This window comes from Physcomitrium patens, chromosome 18, assembly GCF_059467195.1.
Source record: "Physcomitrium patens ecotype Gransden chromosome 18, ASM5946719v1, whole genome shotgun sequence".
NCBI classification, from domain to species: domain Eukaryota; kingdom Viridiplantae; phylum Streptophyta; class Bryopsida; order Funariales; family Funariaceae; genus Physcomitrium; species Physcomitrium patens.
In genome coordinates this window covers 5,903,575-5,922,063 of record NC_143427.1, presented here as the reverse complement: position 1 = coordinate 5,922,063, position 18,489 = coordinate 5,903,575, and the positions used below count along the sequence as shown (strand labels likewise).

The 18,489-nt window shown below is 34.2% G+C and overlaps 2 protein-coding genes across 3 annotated transcripts; both read left to right on the top strand.

Moving 5' to 3' along the window:
• The first annotated feature begins 2,237 nt into the window (after nt 1–2,237).
• LOC112295306 (protein SRG1) lies at nt 2,238–4,346 on the top strand. 2 transcript variants are annotated; one of them, XM_024546679.3, is made up of 4 exons: nt 2,238–2,902; nt 3,157–3,414; nt 3,562–3,619; nt 3,811–4,346. In XM_024546679.3, exons 1-4 carry the CDS (start codon nt 2,400–2,402, stop codon nt 4,141–4,143), a joined length of 1,152 nt encoding a protein of 383 aa, XP_024402447.1. In that variant the 5' UTR covers nt 2,238–2,399; the 3' UTR covers nt 4,144–4,346. The 2 variants fall into 2 exon arrangements, with proteins under 2 accessions (XP_024402447.1, XP_024402448.1); XM_024546680.3 differs by having other exon boundaries at nt 3,562–3,674.
• Nucleotides 4,347–15,876: 11,530 nt separating this feature from the next.
• LOC112295307 (protein LATERAL BRANCHING OXIDOREDUCTASE 1) lies at nt 15,877–18,142 on the top strand. The gene is made up of 5 exons (XM_090244261.1): nt 15,877–16,006; nt 16,209–16,809; nt 17,007–17,264; nt 17,412–17,469; nt 17,661–18,142. The coding sequence occupies exons 2-5, from the start codon at nt 16,307–16,309 to the stop codon at nt 17,991–17,993; spliced, it is 1,152 nt and encodes a 383-aa protein (XP_090100387.1). The 5' UTR covers nt 15,877–16,006; nt 16,209–16,306; the 3' UTR covers nt 17,994–18,142.
• Nucleotides 18,143–18,489: the final 347 nt, after the last annotated feature.

The window sequence follows — 18,489 nt, the reverse complement described above, 5'->3', positions numbered from 1 at the left end:
ATAGCTTTTGTCTTTTGATATCTAAATTTCTTTCTATTTATAATATTAGATCAAAGAGCAAAAGAAGATGTGATTATCTCTTCTTCTTAGCTATATTGAATCTAATCAGGTTTTAAAACTTCTATAGAATCACTTGATTGTCTAAGATCAATTACATTCCAAAGATCTTCTCGTTGAAAGATACTTTGAATAATACTTTGTTAGATTTTGAAGTTTTCAAAGCTCATTGTTGTGATGTATTTAATTTAAATGTATCAAAGTTATTTGGAAGGTAATTAGTTTTTCTTATAGGAAGGGAGGAATATAATATTAATATATTTATAAATTTGAATGAAATTAGAATATAAGATTGTTGACTTGAATGAATTATTCAAGCTTTGAAGGTATTTTCTTTTAAGATAGATACGTGGCTCTATAGTAGTTCAAAGTAGATATTAGGAGAAGATTAAGATAGGAATTTTGGCATCAAGTGGATTTTTTTTTTGTAAGAATTTATGTGCAGAGGGCTCCTAGAGTTTTTGGACAATGGGATTCAAGATTAGTTTGGGATTTTTTATACCATTTACTATTTTTTTTTTTTTTTAATTTAGAAAAAAAATTAGATCTCATTGTTAGCTTTTCAACAAGACTTAGCACGCAAGAAGAAGAGCTATGATAAGAGAGACTCATGCAAACTTGTGGGAGGAGAGTCACTAGAGTTTTTAGGCGGCAAGATTGAAGACTAGTTTAAAGTTTTATATGCCATTTCATGTATTTTCATCTTTTTATTCTAAGATTTTAAAGACGACTAGATCTTGTTGTTAGCTTTCCAACAAGCCTTAATATACAAGAAGTGGAGTTGTGACAAATGAGATTCAAGCTAATTTGTCGACAAGAGTTTTGAAGGTAGCGGCTACAACAAGTGACCAACTTTTTTTCCTTTATTTGGCTCTCATTTTTTCAAAATTTTATTTAGTGACTTTGATAGTTTGAAGTTTGTAGCTTGAATTAAACTCAATGAGTTAAACTTTTTCTAAATTGGATTATTAATAAATAAATTATAGATATTTTAGTGCAAAGATGTTTGGATTTGAGATTAGAATTAGAGGTTGGATGCATTTTGGCACAAGAAAGAAATTAATCTAAAATTTGTACTCAGCCTTTTGACTACCCTTTTATATTTTAGTTCATTTGGGCAACATTGTGCTTCTTACAATCAACTTACAATCAAGGACCTTGTGTTCTCTTTAGGAGGCTCGCCCTCTTGACACAGCTAGCATTTTACTTATTGCTACTACATAATCCATAACTAGTTTGTCAATTGTAATTTTATAGGACTATGAACTCTGAATATTTTATCATGAAGAAAATGCAACCCCTTCTACCATTTATACAGCTACTTGTTCTGATACCATAAACCCCAAATAAGAAGCCCCTACAGGCTTCATACTCAAGTGATTGGAAACATCAAAATAGCTGTATAAATACAAGAACACTCTTACATTCCCTATGGTGTGAACCTGTGGGGAATATTTAGTGGTGACATTCAACAGTGAGGACCAAGACCACCAGAGAATGGAAACAAGAAACTGACTGTAAACCAGTGTGCTTCATAATTCATTTGTTCTCTGAAGTGTGATGTATCTTCTTTACACATCTAGAGGTGAACATTTTCAGTGGTGTTGCTTTGGTACAAAATACCAGTATGTCCCTGAGTATGTACTGCTTTCGTCTCACAGGCTTCCTTTTGAAACATGGAAACACTTCGAATAATGTATGACTAACATCAAGTAGATGAACATACTCTCGACGACGTCCATCCTCTAAGGGTTATCCACCACAAGAGCAACACAGAGTATGTAATTTCTATCGTCTTTATTCACGATGAACGAGGGAATTGCTAAATTGGGTTTCATTTATCCCACTCTGGCGTTAACTCTGCATCAGAAGCTACAACACAAAGTTTGCACGCTTGGTTCGATGCATCTGGTCCTATATTCAGTTGCGATCCTTTCTGAAAAGCGTACACACGGCAGTGGAATGATTGGCTGCGACACTTGTACAGGGCAAGATGGTGCCAATTTCCTTGTGAACAGAACCCAATCCTGCAGATCAGGTCGCTCGTGAGTTTCCCGCAAGGTCACTGATCTGCATTCTGTGTAAGACAAAACTGATTGGCCTATTTTTAGTCTGACCTGTAGCTCAAATTATTGCTTGATAATTTGTGCGGAGTACCCTGTACCCCAGAATCTCTTCTGAGATCTGGTGTCTGCAGTTGCTGCATTTGGGTATGTTTGCATCTCACTGGGTTGATGGTCGTAGTGCAGCAGCATGCGAGGTGGACTAGTTAGAGCTGTCTCGCAGCAGCAGGCTTGGTGCAGCGTTTGAGGTTTGAGCTTGTGTTAGGGGAGGAGATACCCATGGGGCAGCTCGGGAACATCCCCAGTTCATGGAACACAGATTCCGAGGCGTTCATTCTGGTTTCTGAGCATCGCCCAAATCTTGAACCGAATTTGGAGGCTGACGACATTCCAGTGATCAATCTCGCGCCATTTTTCGATGTAATCGGTGTGGAAGCCGAGGGCGAGAATTGGTCGGCCATTGGTGCCGTGGTTGAGCATTCGAAAGATCCTGCGTTGCGGTCCTTGGTGGCCGAAATTGGAAACGCGTGCGCGGAGTGGGGTTTTTTCCAAGTGGTCGACCATAAAATCTCTCCAGAGCTGCTGCGCAAGGTTATGGAAGCCGCTAAGGGGTTCTTCTCACTTCCACTTGAGGAGAAGAAGAAAATCGGCAGGAGTTTTGATCAGCACCTCGGCTACAACGACTCGGAACTCACCAAAAACACTCGCGACTGGAAAGAAATCTTCGATTGGGCTCGTCTAGGGTTTATGGAAATGCCAGAATCTGTTGATAGCGAAAATAGGTATGAGCAAAACTCGAGAAGCTCACTCTGTACTACGAAGGCGGAGTTCTATATTCATGCTTTCAAAAAAAAAACACCATGCAAGGCGTTGTCGCAACCTGGTTGAATAACTTAAGACAATTCAGGACTGCGGAGCCGTTACGTAATACCTAAGAAATACTTTGTGTGATCTAGGTTTGGTGCTGCATTTGGCGTTGTTTTTCGATCATAAAAGATTTCTCAATATTCTGTGTTCTGGGTGCGCATGGCTCCAGGAGTGGAAGATATTCCAACACCACATTGAAGAGCTACAACCAGTGGCCCGCTAAGCCAGATGGCTTCCGAGAAGCGTGTGAAACGTACACAGAAGCAGTGGTACACTTGTCTGGTTTGTTACTGGGCCTCATAAGTGTCAGCCTTGGCTTGCCCTTCGACATCTTACACCAATACTTTGACAAGGATAACACAATCCGAGCGCGTCTCAATCACTATCCTCACTGCCCACTTGCAAACATGGTGTGTGGCGTGAACAGGTATGACAACGCCCTGCTCACAGCACACTGCATGAATCTTCTTGTAATAAGGTTTCGAGAGTCCGTGGCTGCGTGAGCTGACTGTCTGGCTTTGGTGCTGCTGGTCAGGTGATGACTGAACTGATAAGCTGATTATCTTGTTCTCAGGCACATAGACTCTGGGGCACTTACCGTCCTTGCTCAAGATAGCGTCGGAGGTCTGCAGGTACAAAATGTGGTGTTAAAAGACGTCTCTCGATATTCTCAACTATTCCTGTTCTGTAAGAGTCTAATTACATGAATCTGCTCATACCAAGTGCAAAGCTACTGCATGCTCATTCGTGTGATGGCAGTGATGAAGGTGTGAAGTTGACCTGAGTGTGCAAATTGGTTACGAAATGTGTCCATTCCCCTCAGGTTAAGCGGAAGGACGGGCAGTGGGTGGCAGTGAAGCCACGTGAGGATGCGTTTGTGGTGAACGTGGGTGCCATTCTGCAGGTGTGGAGCAACGACAAGTATCGCGGGGTTGAACACCGTGTTTCGGTGAACGAGAGGAAAGAGAGATTCTCAATTCCTGTGTTCTACGATCCTTCCATCAAGACGGATGTGTTTCCATTGCCGCAACTTCTGGATGAAGAGCATCCTGCACAATACCAGTCTTACAATTGGGGATTCTTCCGGAGGACAAGAAACAACGGGAACTTTAAGCAGCTTGGAGAGAACATCCAGATCCACCACTATAGAATCTAGAGGGGGTGAGTGTATTTGCACGTTTAGGATCCTCTGAAGAGGAGCTAATTAAAGAGGTGTCACAGTTTAAGCTTTGTATATATGGTCGTGGCAGTTTCAAGTCATGTTGTGCAACAGGATGAGATGTGAGCTAATAAATGAGTGTAGTTGAGGTTGGCACATTGTAAAGTTTCTTCAACTTAACAAATAATTGTGAAAGGTAACACTATGCATTCTTTGAAAAGTGAACCAAAATAAGACGCCACTGATTGGTAGGTTATCCTAGTTCACAATGATTATCTAATAATTTAACTCTTTGACAATTATTCTCTAACCATTGTCCAACAAGTCCTAAAATTCTTCAATTGTGAGTTAAATAAATCCTTTTAGTATTTGATTTATTCTAATCCACCACCATTAAGTAACTTGTGATTTTCTTATAAGCAATTATACATCTAATTTTCTACTAAAAAACATTTAAACTACCTCAGTCAATCACTCACACATTCTTCAACATCCATACATGCACCTAAAAATCAATTATAACACTGTCACACAATTTTCAGTGAGAACTTGAGCAAAAAATTGCCGTCGCACAACAGAAGATTCCCGAGGTCTTGACCTTGAGCAGTTTCGGTGTTGACGACGGCCACTGTCCATAATGGTAGTTAAACATTGACATCATTCTCCATAATCCAGGCCCAGTCCTTTTGAGCTCGACTTCCTTTATATCGCTAGGGGGCGCTTGGATGATTATCTTCTTTTATTGATCTTTGGCGACTACATTGATTTAAAACAACCACGGATGAGTTGTATGTATCAAACGCCACACTCCACCCAATGTCGACAAAGGCTCAACAGCAGGGTCTCCACAGCACCGTGTGAAGCCTTGGATTGGCACCTCGCCACTACAAAGCCAATCTAGATAAAACCGGTAGAGGAAAACAAGAAGGAACATGCACGCCGCTTATTAACTATAAATAACACAAAGAAAGGAAAAAAATAAAATGTCGGAACCGCTAACTTCAATTACTCAGGGAGAAGGAGAGCCTGCCACACAATCAAAGATCAGGGAGCGTATCTAGTGCTTCAACCGCAATGCCCACAGCAGCATGAATAACCGTATTAGAAGGATTAAACAAAACTGAACCACCTCGGAAGACTGAACCAGAGCCGTAGTTCAATCCCCGCAGCACAGGTTTGTAGAACATGTACCACACGACCTACGCCGTACCTCCGCCAACGACACCAAGTAAAGAAAATGAACAAGAATGGCGTCCAGATTCTTTTTTCACACGCTGCTATGCAAAAAAAAAAACAAGAGGGAATAGCCCCTCCAGCCCTTCACAGGACTGCACCGCAATTCCAAGCGCCGCAACACACCACAACCTCATCAAGCCATGCTACTCACACAGACTTGTTCCACAATCGTTGCAACTTTGTAGCATAACGGCAACGCTTAAACACAACACGATTCGGAGTTTTTGAGAAAAAAAAAAACCCTGAATTGCACCGCCGCTCAGATCAGCAACCTCTAGCCGCAACAACCTATCCGCAGGCTCCACAAAAATCGAAGCGCGGAAAACATAGCACAAAAAAAAATAAAAAATAAAAAATAGTGGACTTCGGGGTCCAAACCCCTCGCAGCAGCGGCGCCCGAGATCCGAGCCTCTTCAATCGGTATTTCGCCCATATTTGAATCCAGGATCATGTATACGGTCCATGTACGGATCCGATCCTACCTCCAGATTCCTATAGATGCCAAAAGATATAAAAAATGATGCTAATATGATGCCCACAAGAATATTCTTGAAGTGGACATTGTACACTAAATTTTCTACACAAACTTGCATTCTTGCTACTACACTAATTTTCTTTTATCTAAAGTTTCCTATACTAGCTTCATCTAATATTTATAAATTTGACACTAGAATTGCAAATTTTGTGTATGTTTTCTTCTTTTTTATTTGTAAAATAATTTAAATATTTTTCTTTTCTCTCTATTTTAAAGATGCCTCTTTTTATAATTTCACACAAATCAACATTTCGTATTTCATAAATATAGTTCTAGATATTATTTTTTTTGTAAGGAATCCAAAAGATCTCTGTTATATTTATAAAAAAATGTTGTAATATTTGAATGAAAATTTTATATTAGATAACTTTGCCATCTTCTAATATACTTCAAAGATCCATATAAAAGATATTTAAAGATATATAAGAATAGATTTAGATAATATATCTTAATGATATATGTATATATATATATATATATATATATAAAATAAAAATAGCAATGATACTAAAAGAATTTGTGTCTTAATATGATATAGTTAGGCAAATTTATTAGTGCTATTAAAATTAGTAAACTCTCCTATAGTTCTTATTTTTTTTGTTATAAATTAATTTACAAGATTATTAGAATAAATAGAGTATTGAATATTGATAATATAAAGAGTAGTTTTAAAACACTTAAAGTTTATATCGGTAAGAAAATATATTTAAACATCAAAAAAAATCATATTGATAGTATTTAATCAAGGAAAATTAGAGTAATTATAGGCCAAATATTGCCTAGTTTTTAAATTAGATTTCTACTTTAATTGAGTTAGTCTTGATTTTAATATCATTTAATTTATAACTTTGCAATCCAAATAATAATTTACTTCAAAAATAAGAATATAAAACTATATTTTTTTAAAGAATTAAGATATCTTATTATTCTAAAAACTATATACAATTGAATCTTTAGAAATCAATACAATATTTTACAAAGATTGATATTTATTATTAAAGATTAATTATTTTAAAAACCAAATCCTATCTTTTCTTCCAATAATTTCTTCTATTTTAAAAATTCTTGTTTCTTTTCTTCTTGACAACTTTTATTCTCCTCCCAATTCACTACTATTGTTATCCTCTCTATCAATATACAACTTCTTTTTCTCTCTCTACTTCTAAAACATGTTCTTTTTACAACTCTCTTATCTTTCCTCTTTCCACCCTTTATCTTCTCTTGAAACACTTCTTAATCCAATTAATTTCTCAAGTTGCAATTCCACACCTCTCTACAAGAAATTTAACTAATAAATAACAATTACAACTTTATAAGCACAAATAATTTTGTCTTATAATCTTGTGGGAGAATTTAGCTTAATAGATGAAATAATATTTTAATTTGTCTAAATTTTTATCTAAAGATATTATCATCATTATTTTAAAGATGATAAAAAAATATGAAAACATGAAACAAGTTATGCTTACTTAAAAACAAATATGCACAACTACTTTTTTGAACTAGAATTTTCTCTTGAAAATTATATGCTTTAATATAAAGCTTGTTTAATAGCTTTATTAAGTGTTTTAATAAAAAATAAAATATAATAGTTTGCTAAAACAATGGATATTAAAAAGATCCTTGAATTTTCCAATGGTTTATTATTAAAGTTTTAAAATTGATAAGGACTCAAAGATGTGAAGTCTCGTAGTAAAAATGGTACTATATACAATGTAGCTATCGAACTTGAGATGCATGTATTGTAGGCAAGAATAGTACAATAAAAATCTCAAAATATACACAACATAGCACTTGACAAAACAATTGCCTAATGCCAAGCTGAAGGTTTGAAGATCGACAAAATAAAAATTATAATTGGTTTTATACCAATGCATATGATAAAATCGTTGCCTAATGCTAAGATGAAGGTTTGAAGAAGGACAAAATAAAAATTATAATTGGTTTTATTATCAATGCATATGACAATCGTCTTTTCGAATTCTGATCTGAGAACCGTATAAGTCGACGTCAACGTTACTATAATTCAATGGCAACACCAACATCTCTTCAACACATACATTCGAAAGTAAAGGATATGCAAATTAGTGCGATAAGTTTCAAACCTCTTACCGAGCAAGAAAAGACTCATCATCATCATGAAGGATTATGCTTATATTATGGAGAACCTAAGCACACTACTCAATATTGCCCAAAAAAGCAACGCAACTTTAAAATGAAGAGTACGGCGATCAAAGAAGATAGCATGAATTTGTCCAGCTACAATAGAGACCGTGTAGCTAGAACCTTGTACAACACCTATAAAAATCATATTCTCTCCTCTGAACCCTCTCCATGTTTTACAATAAATGTTATTCTAGGACCTAAACATCACAAAGCCTCTGCCTTGCTAGATTCAAGAGCCTCAATATGTTTCTTAGATGAAGAATTTGTTAAAAGACATAGCATACTTTTAGTGAAGAAAACTAAACTTGTTCATGTAGAAGTCATAGATGGTCGTCCATTGTCTTCAGAAGATGTTATTCATGAAATCCTTCCTATAGAAATAGCAACTAATGGTCATAGTAGCTTTGTAATATTTACTATCATTAGATTTCTTTCTAATCCAATCATTTCAGATTTATCATGGTTAAAAAAATATAATCCTAAAATAGATTAGACTTCTGGTAGTCTTAACTTTTTTGAAAGTATAACTAAGAGAATAGTTCATCATAAGTCTAGTATAATTAAATCTATATTTGTAGGTACAAGAGCTTTCTTACATGCTGCAAATGAAGGATCACCTTGTGTCATTTATGCCACATTTGTTTCTAGTGGTGGAAAGACTTCAAGTGGTATTCCAAGCCAATATCAAGATTTTTAAAATATATTTGAGAAGAAGAATGCAGATATTCTTCTGGTACATCATTCCTATGACTGCTCAATTGACCTTTAAGAAAGAGCACAATCGCCATTTGGACCAATCTACAATTTATGTCAAAATGAGTTGGCTGAAATCAAGGAGTATATTGAAGAAAATCTGGCGAAGAATTTCATACACCATTCCAAATCTCCAGTAGAAGCTCCAATTTTATTTGTGAAGAAAAAAGACGGATCATTGAGGATGTGTATCAATTATTGAGGACTCAACAAAATCACCATCAAGAACAGGTACCCGCTACCTTTAATATATGGATTCCTTGATTAGTTGAATCAAGCTAAGATCTATACAAAAATAAATCTACGAGGAGTATATAATCTAGTACGTATCAAAGAAGGAGATAAATGAAAGACTACATTTCAAACAAGGTATGGATATTTCAAATACAATGTCATACCTTTTGGACTTATAAATGCACCAACAGCATTCCAACATCTAATGAATGATGTCTTTTGGGAGTTTTTAGATGATTTTGTTTTCTGTTACCTAGATGACATCTTAATCTATTCTAAGAAAATAGAAGAACATGAACTTCATGTTTGTTATGTATTACAAAAACTAAGAGATACAAGACTCTATGCCAAAATAGAAAAGTGTGTATTTTATACTATTCAAGTTGACTTCTTAGGATACATCATTTCAAATGATGGACTTATGATAGATCCTAAGAAATTTCAAACTATTATGGATGGGAAGATCTCAAAAACGGTAAGAGATGTCCAATGCTTTTTGAAATTTGCCAACTACTATCGGATCTTCATCAAAGACTTCTCTCAAGTTGCAACTCCACTTACATGTTTGACTTGTAAAGACAAACTTCAATGGAATCAAGAAGCGAAAGCAACATTTAAAGCTTTGAGGACAGCCTTTGATTTTGCACCAATCTTCTTTTGTGTCGATTTTTCTGAGCCATTTTTTATGGAAATAGATGCATCAGACTTTGCTTTAGGTGCTGTATTGTCACAATTAGGAATAGATGATAAACTTCATCTAATAGCTTTTCATTCCAAAAATATTTCAGTAGCCAAAATCAACTACGAGATCCACAACAAAGAACTTCTTGTAATCATGGATTCGTTTTAAGAATGGCACCATTATCTAGAAGGTGCTTTTAGCCCTGTCATCGTATATATGAATTACAAGAATCTTGAATGTTTTATGTCAGTACGTATTTTGAATTGTCGCCAAGCCTGTTGGAGTATGTCTTTATCAAGATTCAAATTCAAGATCACTTATTGACCAAGAAAATAACAAGGTTTGTCAGATGCACTTTCTAGATGATCTTATCTTGCACTAAAGGAAGAAGATGTTGCTTTCAATCAACAACAGACAGTTCTATTGAAGCGAGAGTATCTTCATTTTTAAGCAATAAAATCAACACTAACTGTTGATTCAATTTTCATTAAGCAAGTTCAATCAAGTATGTCTTTTGATCATCTTATTCATGATATTAAGAGAAATCCTTCAAAGTCTCATGATACTTCCAAGTTTGAATTCAAGAAGAATCTAGTATATTTTAAGAGACACCTATATGTTCCAGAAGGTGAAGCTCGATTATGTGTTCTTCAAGCTCCTCATGACTTTCTAGCAGTAGGATATTTTGAGTACAATAAAACTTTTGAACTAATATCCAAGGACTTTTGGTTGCCACAAATGTGAAAAGCAGTCAAAGATTTTATACAATCTTGTAATATTTGCTCAATATCAAAAACTCTTCGTCATCAACCTTATGAACTTCTTCAGCCATTATCCATTCCAAAACAATCATGCTCTTCTATTTCTATGGATTTCATCATAGATCTTCCAATCTTAGGTTCTTATGATTCTATATTTGTGATAGTAGATTGTTTTACGAAGATGGTACATTTTGTATCATGTACAAAATCTATCACAGGTGAAGAAATAACTAAGCTCTTTCTTGATAATATCTATCGCTATTATGGATTACCTAAGGATATTATATCAGATAGGGGAATTCAATTTGTATCAAGATTTTGGCAAACTCTTTTTGAGATTCTAAAAGTGGATATAAAACTATCTTTGGTAATCCATCCTCAAAGTAATGGACAAATGGAGCGTGTTAATCAAGTTTTGGAGCAGTATTTAAGCTGTATCATTAACTACCAAGAAGATGATTTAACAACTCTTTTGCCATTAGCAGAGTTTGCTTACAATAATACGGTACAATCTTCTATAAAACAAACACCTTTCTTTACCAATTATAGTTATCATCCACGAATTGATACTTTTGACTTTTAAAAGTTAATAATCTTGCTGCAAAAGATTTGATAATTCATTTGTTAGAGCTACATACAACAATGAAGGCACAGTTAAAAGAAGCTCAAGAACAACAAAAGGTCAATACGGATGTCTATCAAAAGGAACAACCACCATTTCACATGGGTGATAAGATATGGTTACTTTGTCGCAATATCAAGACGACTTGTCCTTGTGACAAGTTGGACTATTGAAGGCTTGGACCATTTTTTATTTCTGCACAAATCAATCCAGTTGCATATTGTTTACACCTACCGGAGTCAATAAAAATCCATCCAATATTCCACATATCTCTTCTTGAACCATACAAGACAATGGACATATCAAAAAGAAGACAAGCTCCATTTCCTCCTATAGAAGTGGACAATAATGAAGAGTTCCAAGTGAAAGAAGTCTTAGATTCAAGGCAATGCTAAATTAAATTAGAATATCTTGTCCATTAGCATGGATATGATATTAGTGAATACACATGAAAGCGAGTAAAGAATCTTGTAAATGTAGCAAAGGCGGTGGAGGCTTTTCATCGACAACATCTATCATAATCAAGATGAAAACCTTCCTTATAAAAGAAACAAGATCTAGGCAAGATAACATTCTACTTTCAATCGTTGTTTATAACTTCTTTGTAGTTGTGACGCTCAGGAGATGGAAAACCAATAATGAATGGATTCGACTCAAGAGCCTTTGTTTGTTGACCTACCGGACGAGATATTATGATTGTCACAACCTTTAAGATAACTCAATCAAGATGAAGATCTTTAAGAACGACATGTTCTTCCTTGAATAGATGGCAAGATACAATGCATTTGGTATCACGACCTTGGAAGGGACTCCCGATGTTTGGTGATTTTACTAGAGGTAGGAACAATTTCTGATAGTGTTTCAAATGTTTTATTTGAAGGAAGTTATGAAGGCCTCAACAATGATCAAATAACTAGGTGGTCTTCCAGCCCTAGTATGGGACATTATTGATGGTTGAAAGGCCCTATCAATCATCTTCAAAGAGAACAAAGATCAGAGTATGTGGTGAACATAATTTGTCACATTATAGATTTTTTCAACATATGATGATGGCTCCTCGTGGAACTTATTCCTAGAAGGGGAGATAATTTCATGGACTTATACATGTAAGCTAGTAATTACATGTATAAATAGGTAGAAATAAGTAAAAGTAGATGAAAGTAAGTTAAGTCTATAATATTTGCTATAAAAGCTTCTTAGAAGCTTTATAGATGCTGCTTTGACTTTATAGGTGTCTTTAATTTATTTTTTGGATTAGAAACGTGGTCAACAAGTTGGCCATGTGCCACACATGTTGTTAGCTTGAAGACCAAGCTAACTATGTAGCCAACATGTAGAAAAACTTACCTTGTAAGTTAAGGCATGTGTACTACAAAGTCAAGACATATTGAAGGTTCTATAGAACATCGCCATGTAGCCCCTAGTTAGATAGTATATATAGAGACAAGAGTGAAGCCCTCTTCACTCTTGTCAAATCTTTTCTTACTTCTAGTCTAGTTTCAAGGGTCTCTAGTTTTCTTGTCTTTTGGCAATAGCCATTCCAGTTTCTTTCTTAATATACATATTGAGTTATTTCTATTTTTTCATCTTTCTTTGAGAGAAGTCTCACTTGTTTATTTATTTTTCACATGTTCTTGTCCTTGACATAGTGACACATATTCTTGTTGTATGCTTGTACTACTTTGAATTAATTATAGCAACTAGTATTTTTTTTATGTAGGAACTATTTATTATCTATTCTTAAGTAGGTCAAATGTTTTTCAACTTATATTAGATCTATTTTTATTTATTTATTTATTTATATTTTTTATTTAGGTTTAATCTAATTAAGATGTTTGGTTCTTAGATAGATTGAATATTTTCAATGTGCCTTGGACATGTGATACAAATCATTCTAATCTCTAGATGCTATCGGTTTCTATTTATTTTTAAGTTAACAAGCCAATTAATAAGAATGTATGAAAAAACATTAATTAGAATTATTATTACATTAAATTTTTAGATATAATATAATTTATTTTTTTAAAACTTAATTTCATTATCAAAGAATCTCATAGTTTTTTTTATTTTAATTCCACATATTTTTTAAAACGTTTAAATTACATCCATGAACTTGATATTACTCAAAGATACTTTTATTCACAACAATGCTATTATGATTTCTTGCCGCCACATGCTGTATTTTTATTGAAATTACTCAAAATTTAAATAATTTTGTTATATTATTAATCAATAGAAACCAAAAAATTTAAAATAATAATAATAATAATAATAATAGAACTTATTTTATTACGGATTTATATTAAGTATGTAATATAAATAATCAAATTTATTATTAAAATAGATTTTATAATTTCTAATACTTAATTAAATATTAATACAAAATAATTATAAAGATTTTTAATTAAAAATTAAAGTATAATCTAATTTAGTTTTTTATATAAATCTTTTGTAAAACTAACTAATAACTAAGATTAATATAACTACCTTACAAATTACAAATTTTACATTGATTAAGAATTCTAAATAGTTCATATTAATAAGTATATTTTATAGACCAATTTTTAATATCAGGTATATAAAAGGCTAACTTTGGCTAGTTCATAAGGTTTTTTTTTTTTTTATTATTATTTTTTTAATATTTATCAATACTTTATGATTCTAAATTTTTAAACCAATGATAGACACAATTTACTTCTTTTACATCTATTAAACTTTGTTGGTTCTTTAAATTACTTTCTAAATACTAATATATTGAAAGAAATTATGTTATAATATATATTGATTTGATCTATTAATTATGATAATGTAAAATTATTAATTCAAAAAAAAATTACATTTGAATTAAAATGTTGTTTAGATTCTTATCTTTACTAATTGAATAAATTCATCATGGAAAAAATTTGATTATTGTTTTTACACTTTAAATTTAAGAAAGAAATAAATTTATAATAATTAGGTATTATGCCTAAAAATTAAAATTTCATTACAGAAAAAAATTTAAAATTTAAAATATTAAACACTAAAAAAAATAAAAATATTACATAAAAAATATCGAATAGGGCATATACTAAGTTAAATTTAGTATGATCTGGATTACCAAGGCTTTAAAATCATAGAAGCAACTCTATTAAATAAGGTTTTTTTCTATACCAATATATTGTAAATATTTTTTTAAATATAATATTTGAAGCACAAGCAATCTAAATATCAGTTTTATACCCCAAAACAAATTCAGATAATTATTGGAAATGCATGTATTATTTAATTAAGTAGAAATAGTTACTTAATCTATAAGCTTTTTGGTTTTTATTCTATGTGTCTTTTATTGTAGATTTGTATTTTAAAGAGAGATAATATAATTAATTCCAATATTACTTAAGTAAATAGAAGTGAGTTGAAATATATAGAAAAATATTGAACATATAATAACTTCTTTAAGAAGATATCTTTTAATAGCTAAGTGATATATTTTAATCAAATTTAAAAATTCATCTAAATATAAATATAAATTCATATAAATATAGATAAATTTTAAAATTTGATTAAAATATATCACCTAGCTATGAAGGCTTATTTTATAATTGTTTTCTTTTAAAAATTTTATTAGAAGCAATCTATAATTTAATGCTTTGTCTACAAATTTTGTGGTCTTTAGAAAATTTTGACAAATGTTTTTTGGTAGTTAGATTATATAGGAACAAAAGTTAAACCACCTTTAGTCTTTTTAATATCTTTCTTAAAATTAGTCTTAGTTAAAAAAATTCTAACATCTATATGTTTAATGATATCTATTTTATTTTATTTAAAATCAATATCTATTTCTTTTTTTTCTTGGTTTCTTCAATTTTAATGATACATGAGTATATTATCTTTTAGAATTTTATCTAAATTCATATCTTTAATATTGAAGTTATGACCATTTAATTATATTTAAAGTTAAAATGTTGTTACTAAATAAACAACAATAATGAACATTAAATACAAAATCATTTAAAAGTGCATATAAAATAAAGTAAAGAATTAAATGAGATCTTGTTTTTGATACTCATTAGTTGTAAGTAGATATTATAAAATGAATTGTGTTGTAATTTTATTCTTAAAATCTTGTCTAAATAGATTAATTTCTTAATAAATAGTTCTAACAAGATTCAACTATTTAACTATTGCATGCTTTTGAATCAATATTTCTAAATTCCAACTCTATCTATTATTTGATAATAATTATTTTAATTATTTGATGTCTTTATGTTGTTTTTCTTGCACCTCAAGAGCCACTAATTCTACCTACTACAAAAAGTATAGCTACTATAAGACCTAAATAAGATTAATTATTATTGTTTTTATTTTTATCATTAGAAACCTTTTATAATAATTTTTTAACATAATAACTAAACTGATAATTACTACTTATTCACGTATATTTAAAGATTGATGTAAAATAATAACTAGTAACTAATGATTCTTCAACCAAACAAAAGAGGAAAATTTTAAGTATACAATTAAAAAAATAAAAAATAAAATGAAAATTAATCTTGCTATCAAATCTTTAAATCCGTCCATCCACTACATATCATCCACCACAGAAGAATCACACATGATGTTATTCCAATTGTCTTTACTACCAGTTAACAATAAACTTGGTACTTAGGGTTTCTGAGTCAACTTTCAGGTTGAGTCGTAATCATAAGCTAAAACACAAAGTTTGCACGCTTGGTTCGATGCATCTGGTCCTGAATTCATTTGCGATCCTTTCTGAAAAGCGTACACATGGAGAATGGCAGTGGAATGTTCAGCCGTGAATCTTGTACAGAACATGATGCTGCAGTTCTCCTTTTGAATAGTACCCAACGCTTCAGAAAAGAGTGCCTGTGAGTTTCGGCACGCACACCACTCTGCGTTCTGTGTAATTAGATATAAATCTTTCGCCTACTTTTAGTTTGATCTGCAGCTCAAATCATTGCTTGTGAATTTGTGCGGAGTACCCTGTGCCCCAGAATCTCTTCTGAGACCTGATGTCTGTATTTGCTGCATTTGGGTATGTTTGCATCTCACTGGGTTGATGATTCGTAGTGCAGCAGCATGCGAGGTGGACTAGCTAGAACTGTCTCGCAGCAGCAGGTTTGGTATAGCGTTTGAGGTTTGAGCATGTGTTAGGGGAGGAGATACCCATGGGGCAGCTCGGGAACATCCCCAGTTCATGGAACACAGATTCCGAGGCGTTCATTCTGGTTTCTGAGCATCGCCCAAATCTTGGACCGAATTTGGAGGCCGACGACATTCCAGTGATCAATCTCGCGCCATTTTTCGATGTAATTGGTGTGGAAGCCGAGGGCGAGAATTGGTCGGCCATTGGTGCCGTGGTTGAGCATTCGAAAGATCCTACATTGCGGTCCTTGGTGGCCGAAATTGGAAACGCGTGCGCGGAGTGGGGTTTTTTCCAAGTGGTCGACCATAAAATCTCTCCAGAGCTGCTGCGCAAGGTTATGGAAGCCGCTAAGGGGTTCTTCTCACTTCCACTTGAGGAGAAAAAGAAAGTCGGCAGGAGTTTCGAACGGTCCTTAGGCTACAACGACTCGGAACTCACCAAAAACGCTCGCGACTGGAAAGAGGTCTTCGATTGGGCTCCTCAAGGATATGTGGAATTGCCGGAATCTGTTGATAGCGATTACAGGTATGGACAACTTAAAAAACCATGCAAGGCGTTGTCGCAACCTGGTTGAATATCTGAAGACAATTCAGGACTGCGGAGCCGTTACGTAATACCTAAGAAATACTTTGTGTGATCTAGGTTTGGTGCTGCATTTGGCGTTGTTTTTCGATCATAAAAGATTTCTCAATATTCTGTGTTCTGGGTGCGCATGGCTCCAGGAGTGGAAGATATTCCAACACCACATTGAAGAGCTACAACCAGTGGCCCGCTAAGCCAGATGGCTTCCGAGAAGCGTGTGAAACGTACACAGAAGCAGTGGTACACTTGTCTGGTTTGTTACTGGGCCTCATAAGTGTCAGCCTTGGCTTGCCCTACGACGTCTTGCACCACTACTTTGACAAGGATAACACGATCCAAGCGCGCCTGAATCATTACCCTCACTGCCCACTTGCAGACCTGGTGTGTGGCGTGAACAGGTATGACAACGCCCTGCTCACAGCACACTGCATGAATCTTCTTGTAATGAGGTTTCGAGAGTTCATGGCTGCGTGAGCTGACTGTCTGGCTTTGGTGCTGCTGGTCAGGTGATGACTGAACTGATAAGCTGATTATCTTGTTCTCAGGCACGTAGACTCTGGGGCACTTACCGTCCTTGCTCAAGATAGCGTCGGAGGTCTGCAGGTACAAAATGTGGTGTTAAAAGACGTCTCTCGATATTCTCAACTATTCCTGTTCTGTAAGAGTCTAATTACATGAATCTGCACATATCAAGTGCAAAGCTACTGCATGCTCATTCGTGTGATGGCAGTGATGAAGGTGTGAAGTTGACCTGAGTGTGCAAATTGGTTACGAAATGTGTCCATTCCCCTCAGGTTAAGCGGAAGGACGGGCAGTGGGTGGCAGTGAAGCCACGTGAGGATGCGTTTGTGGTGAACGTGGGTGCCATTCTGCAGGTGTGGAGCAACGACAAGTATCGCGGGGTTGAACACCGTGTTTCGGTGAACGAGAGGAAAGAGAGATTCTCAATTCCTGTGTTCTACGATCCTTCCATCAAGACGGATGTGTTTCCATTGCCGCAACTTCTGGATGAAGAGCATCCTGCACAATACCAGTCTTACAATTGGGGGTTCTTCCGGAAGACAAGAGTCAACGGCAATTTTAAGCAGCTTGGAGAGAACATCCAGATCCACCACTATAGAATTTAGAGGTAGTGGGTGTATCTGCGCACAAGAGATGTTGTATAATATGTTCTCACAGTGTAAGTTTTGTATATATCGACGTGGAAGTTTCAAGTCATGCTGTGTAACAGAATGAAATGCGAGTTAATGAATGAGTATTGGTGAGGTTTCAAAGACATGTAAGTCAGAGATATGATTTGCAGCATCCAACGTAGTTACTTAAGCTTAAGCGTAAGACAACATTGTTGACGTCAACAGATTGCATTCTTCGGCACGAATAAGAAAGGTTTAGTGTTGTCATGCTTGAAAATGACTCGCTTGCACCAATGTAGTGGATGGTTATGTGGACAAAATACAATTACACTATCGTGTAATGCTTGGGTTTTTTGGAGTTCATGAATTATGTCTGTGAGTTTGATGTTAGTTTGTGTTGCTTACTTTTCTTATTTCACTTAGTATCATTTAGATGCTATCTAAGATCTCTCCTGTAATTCGATTTTGAATGTGTCTTTAGTGGAGGATA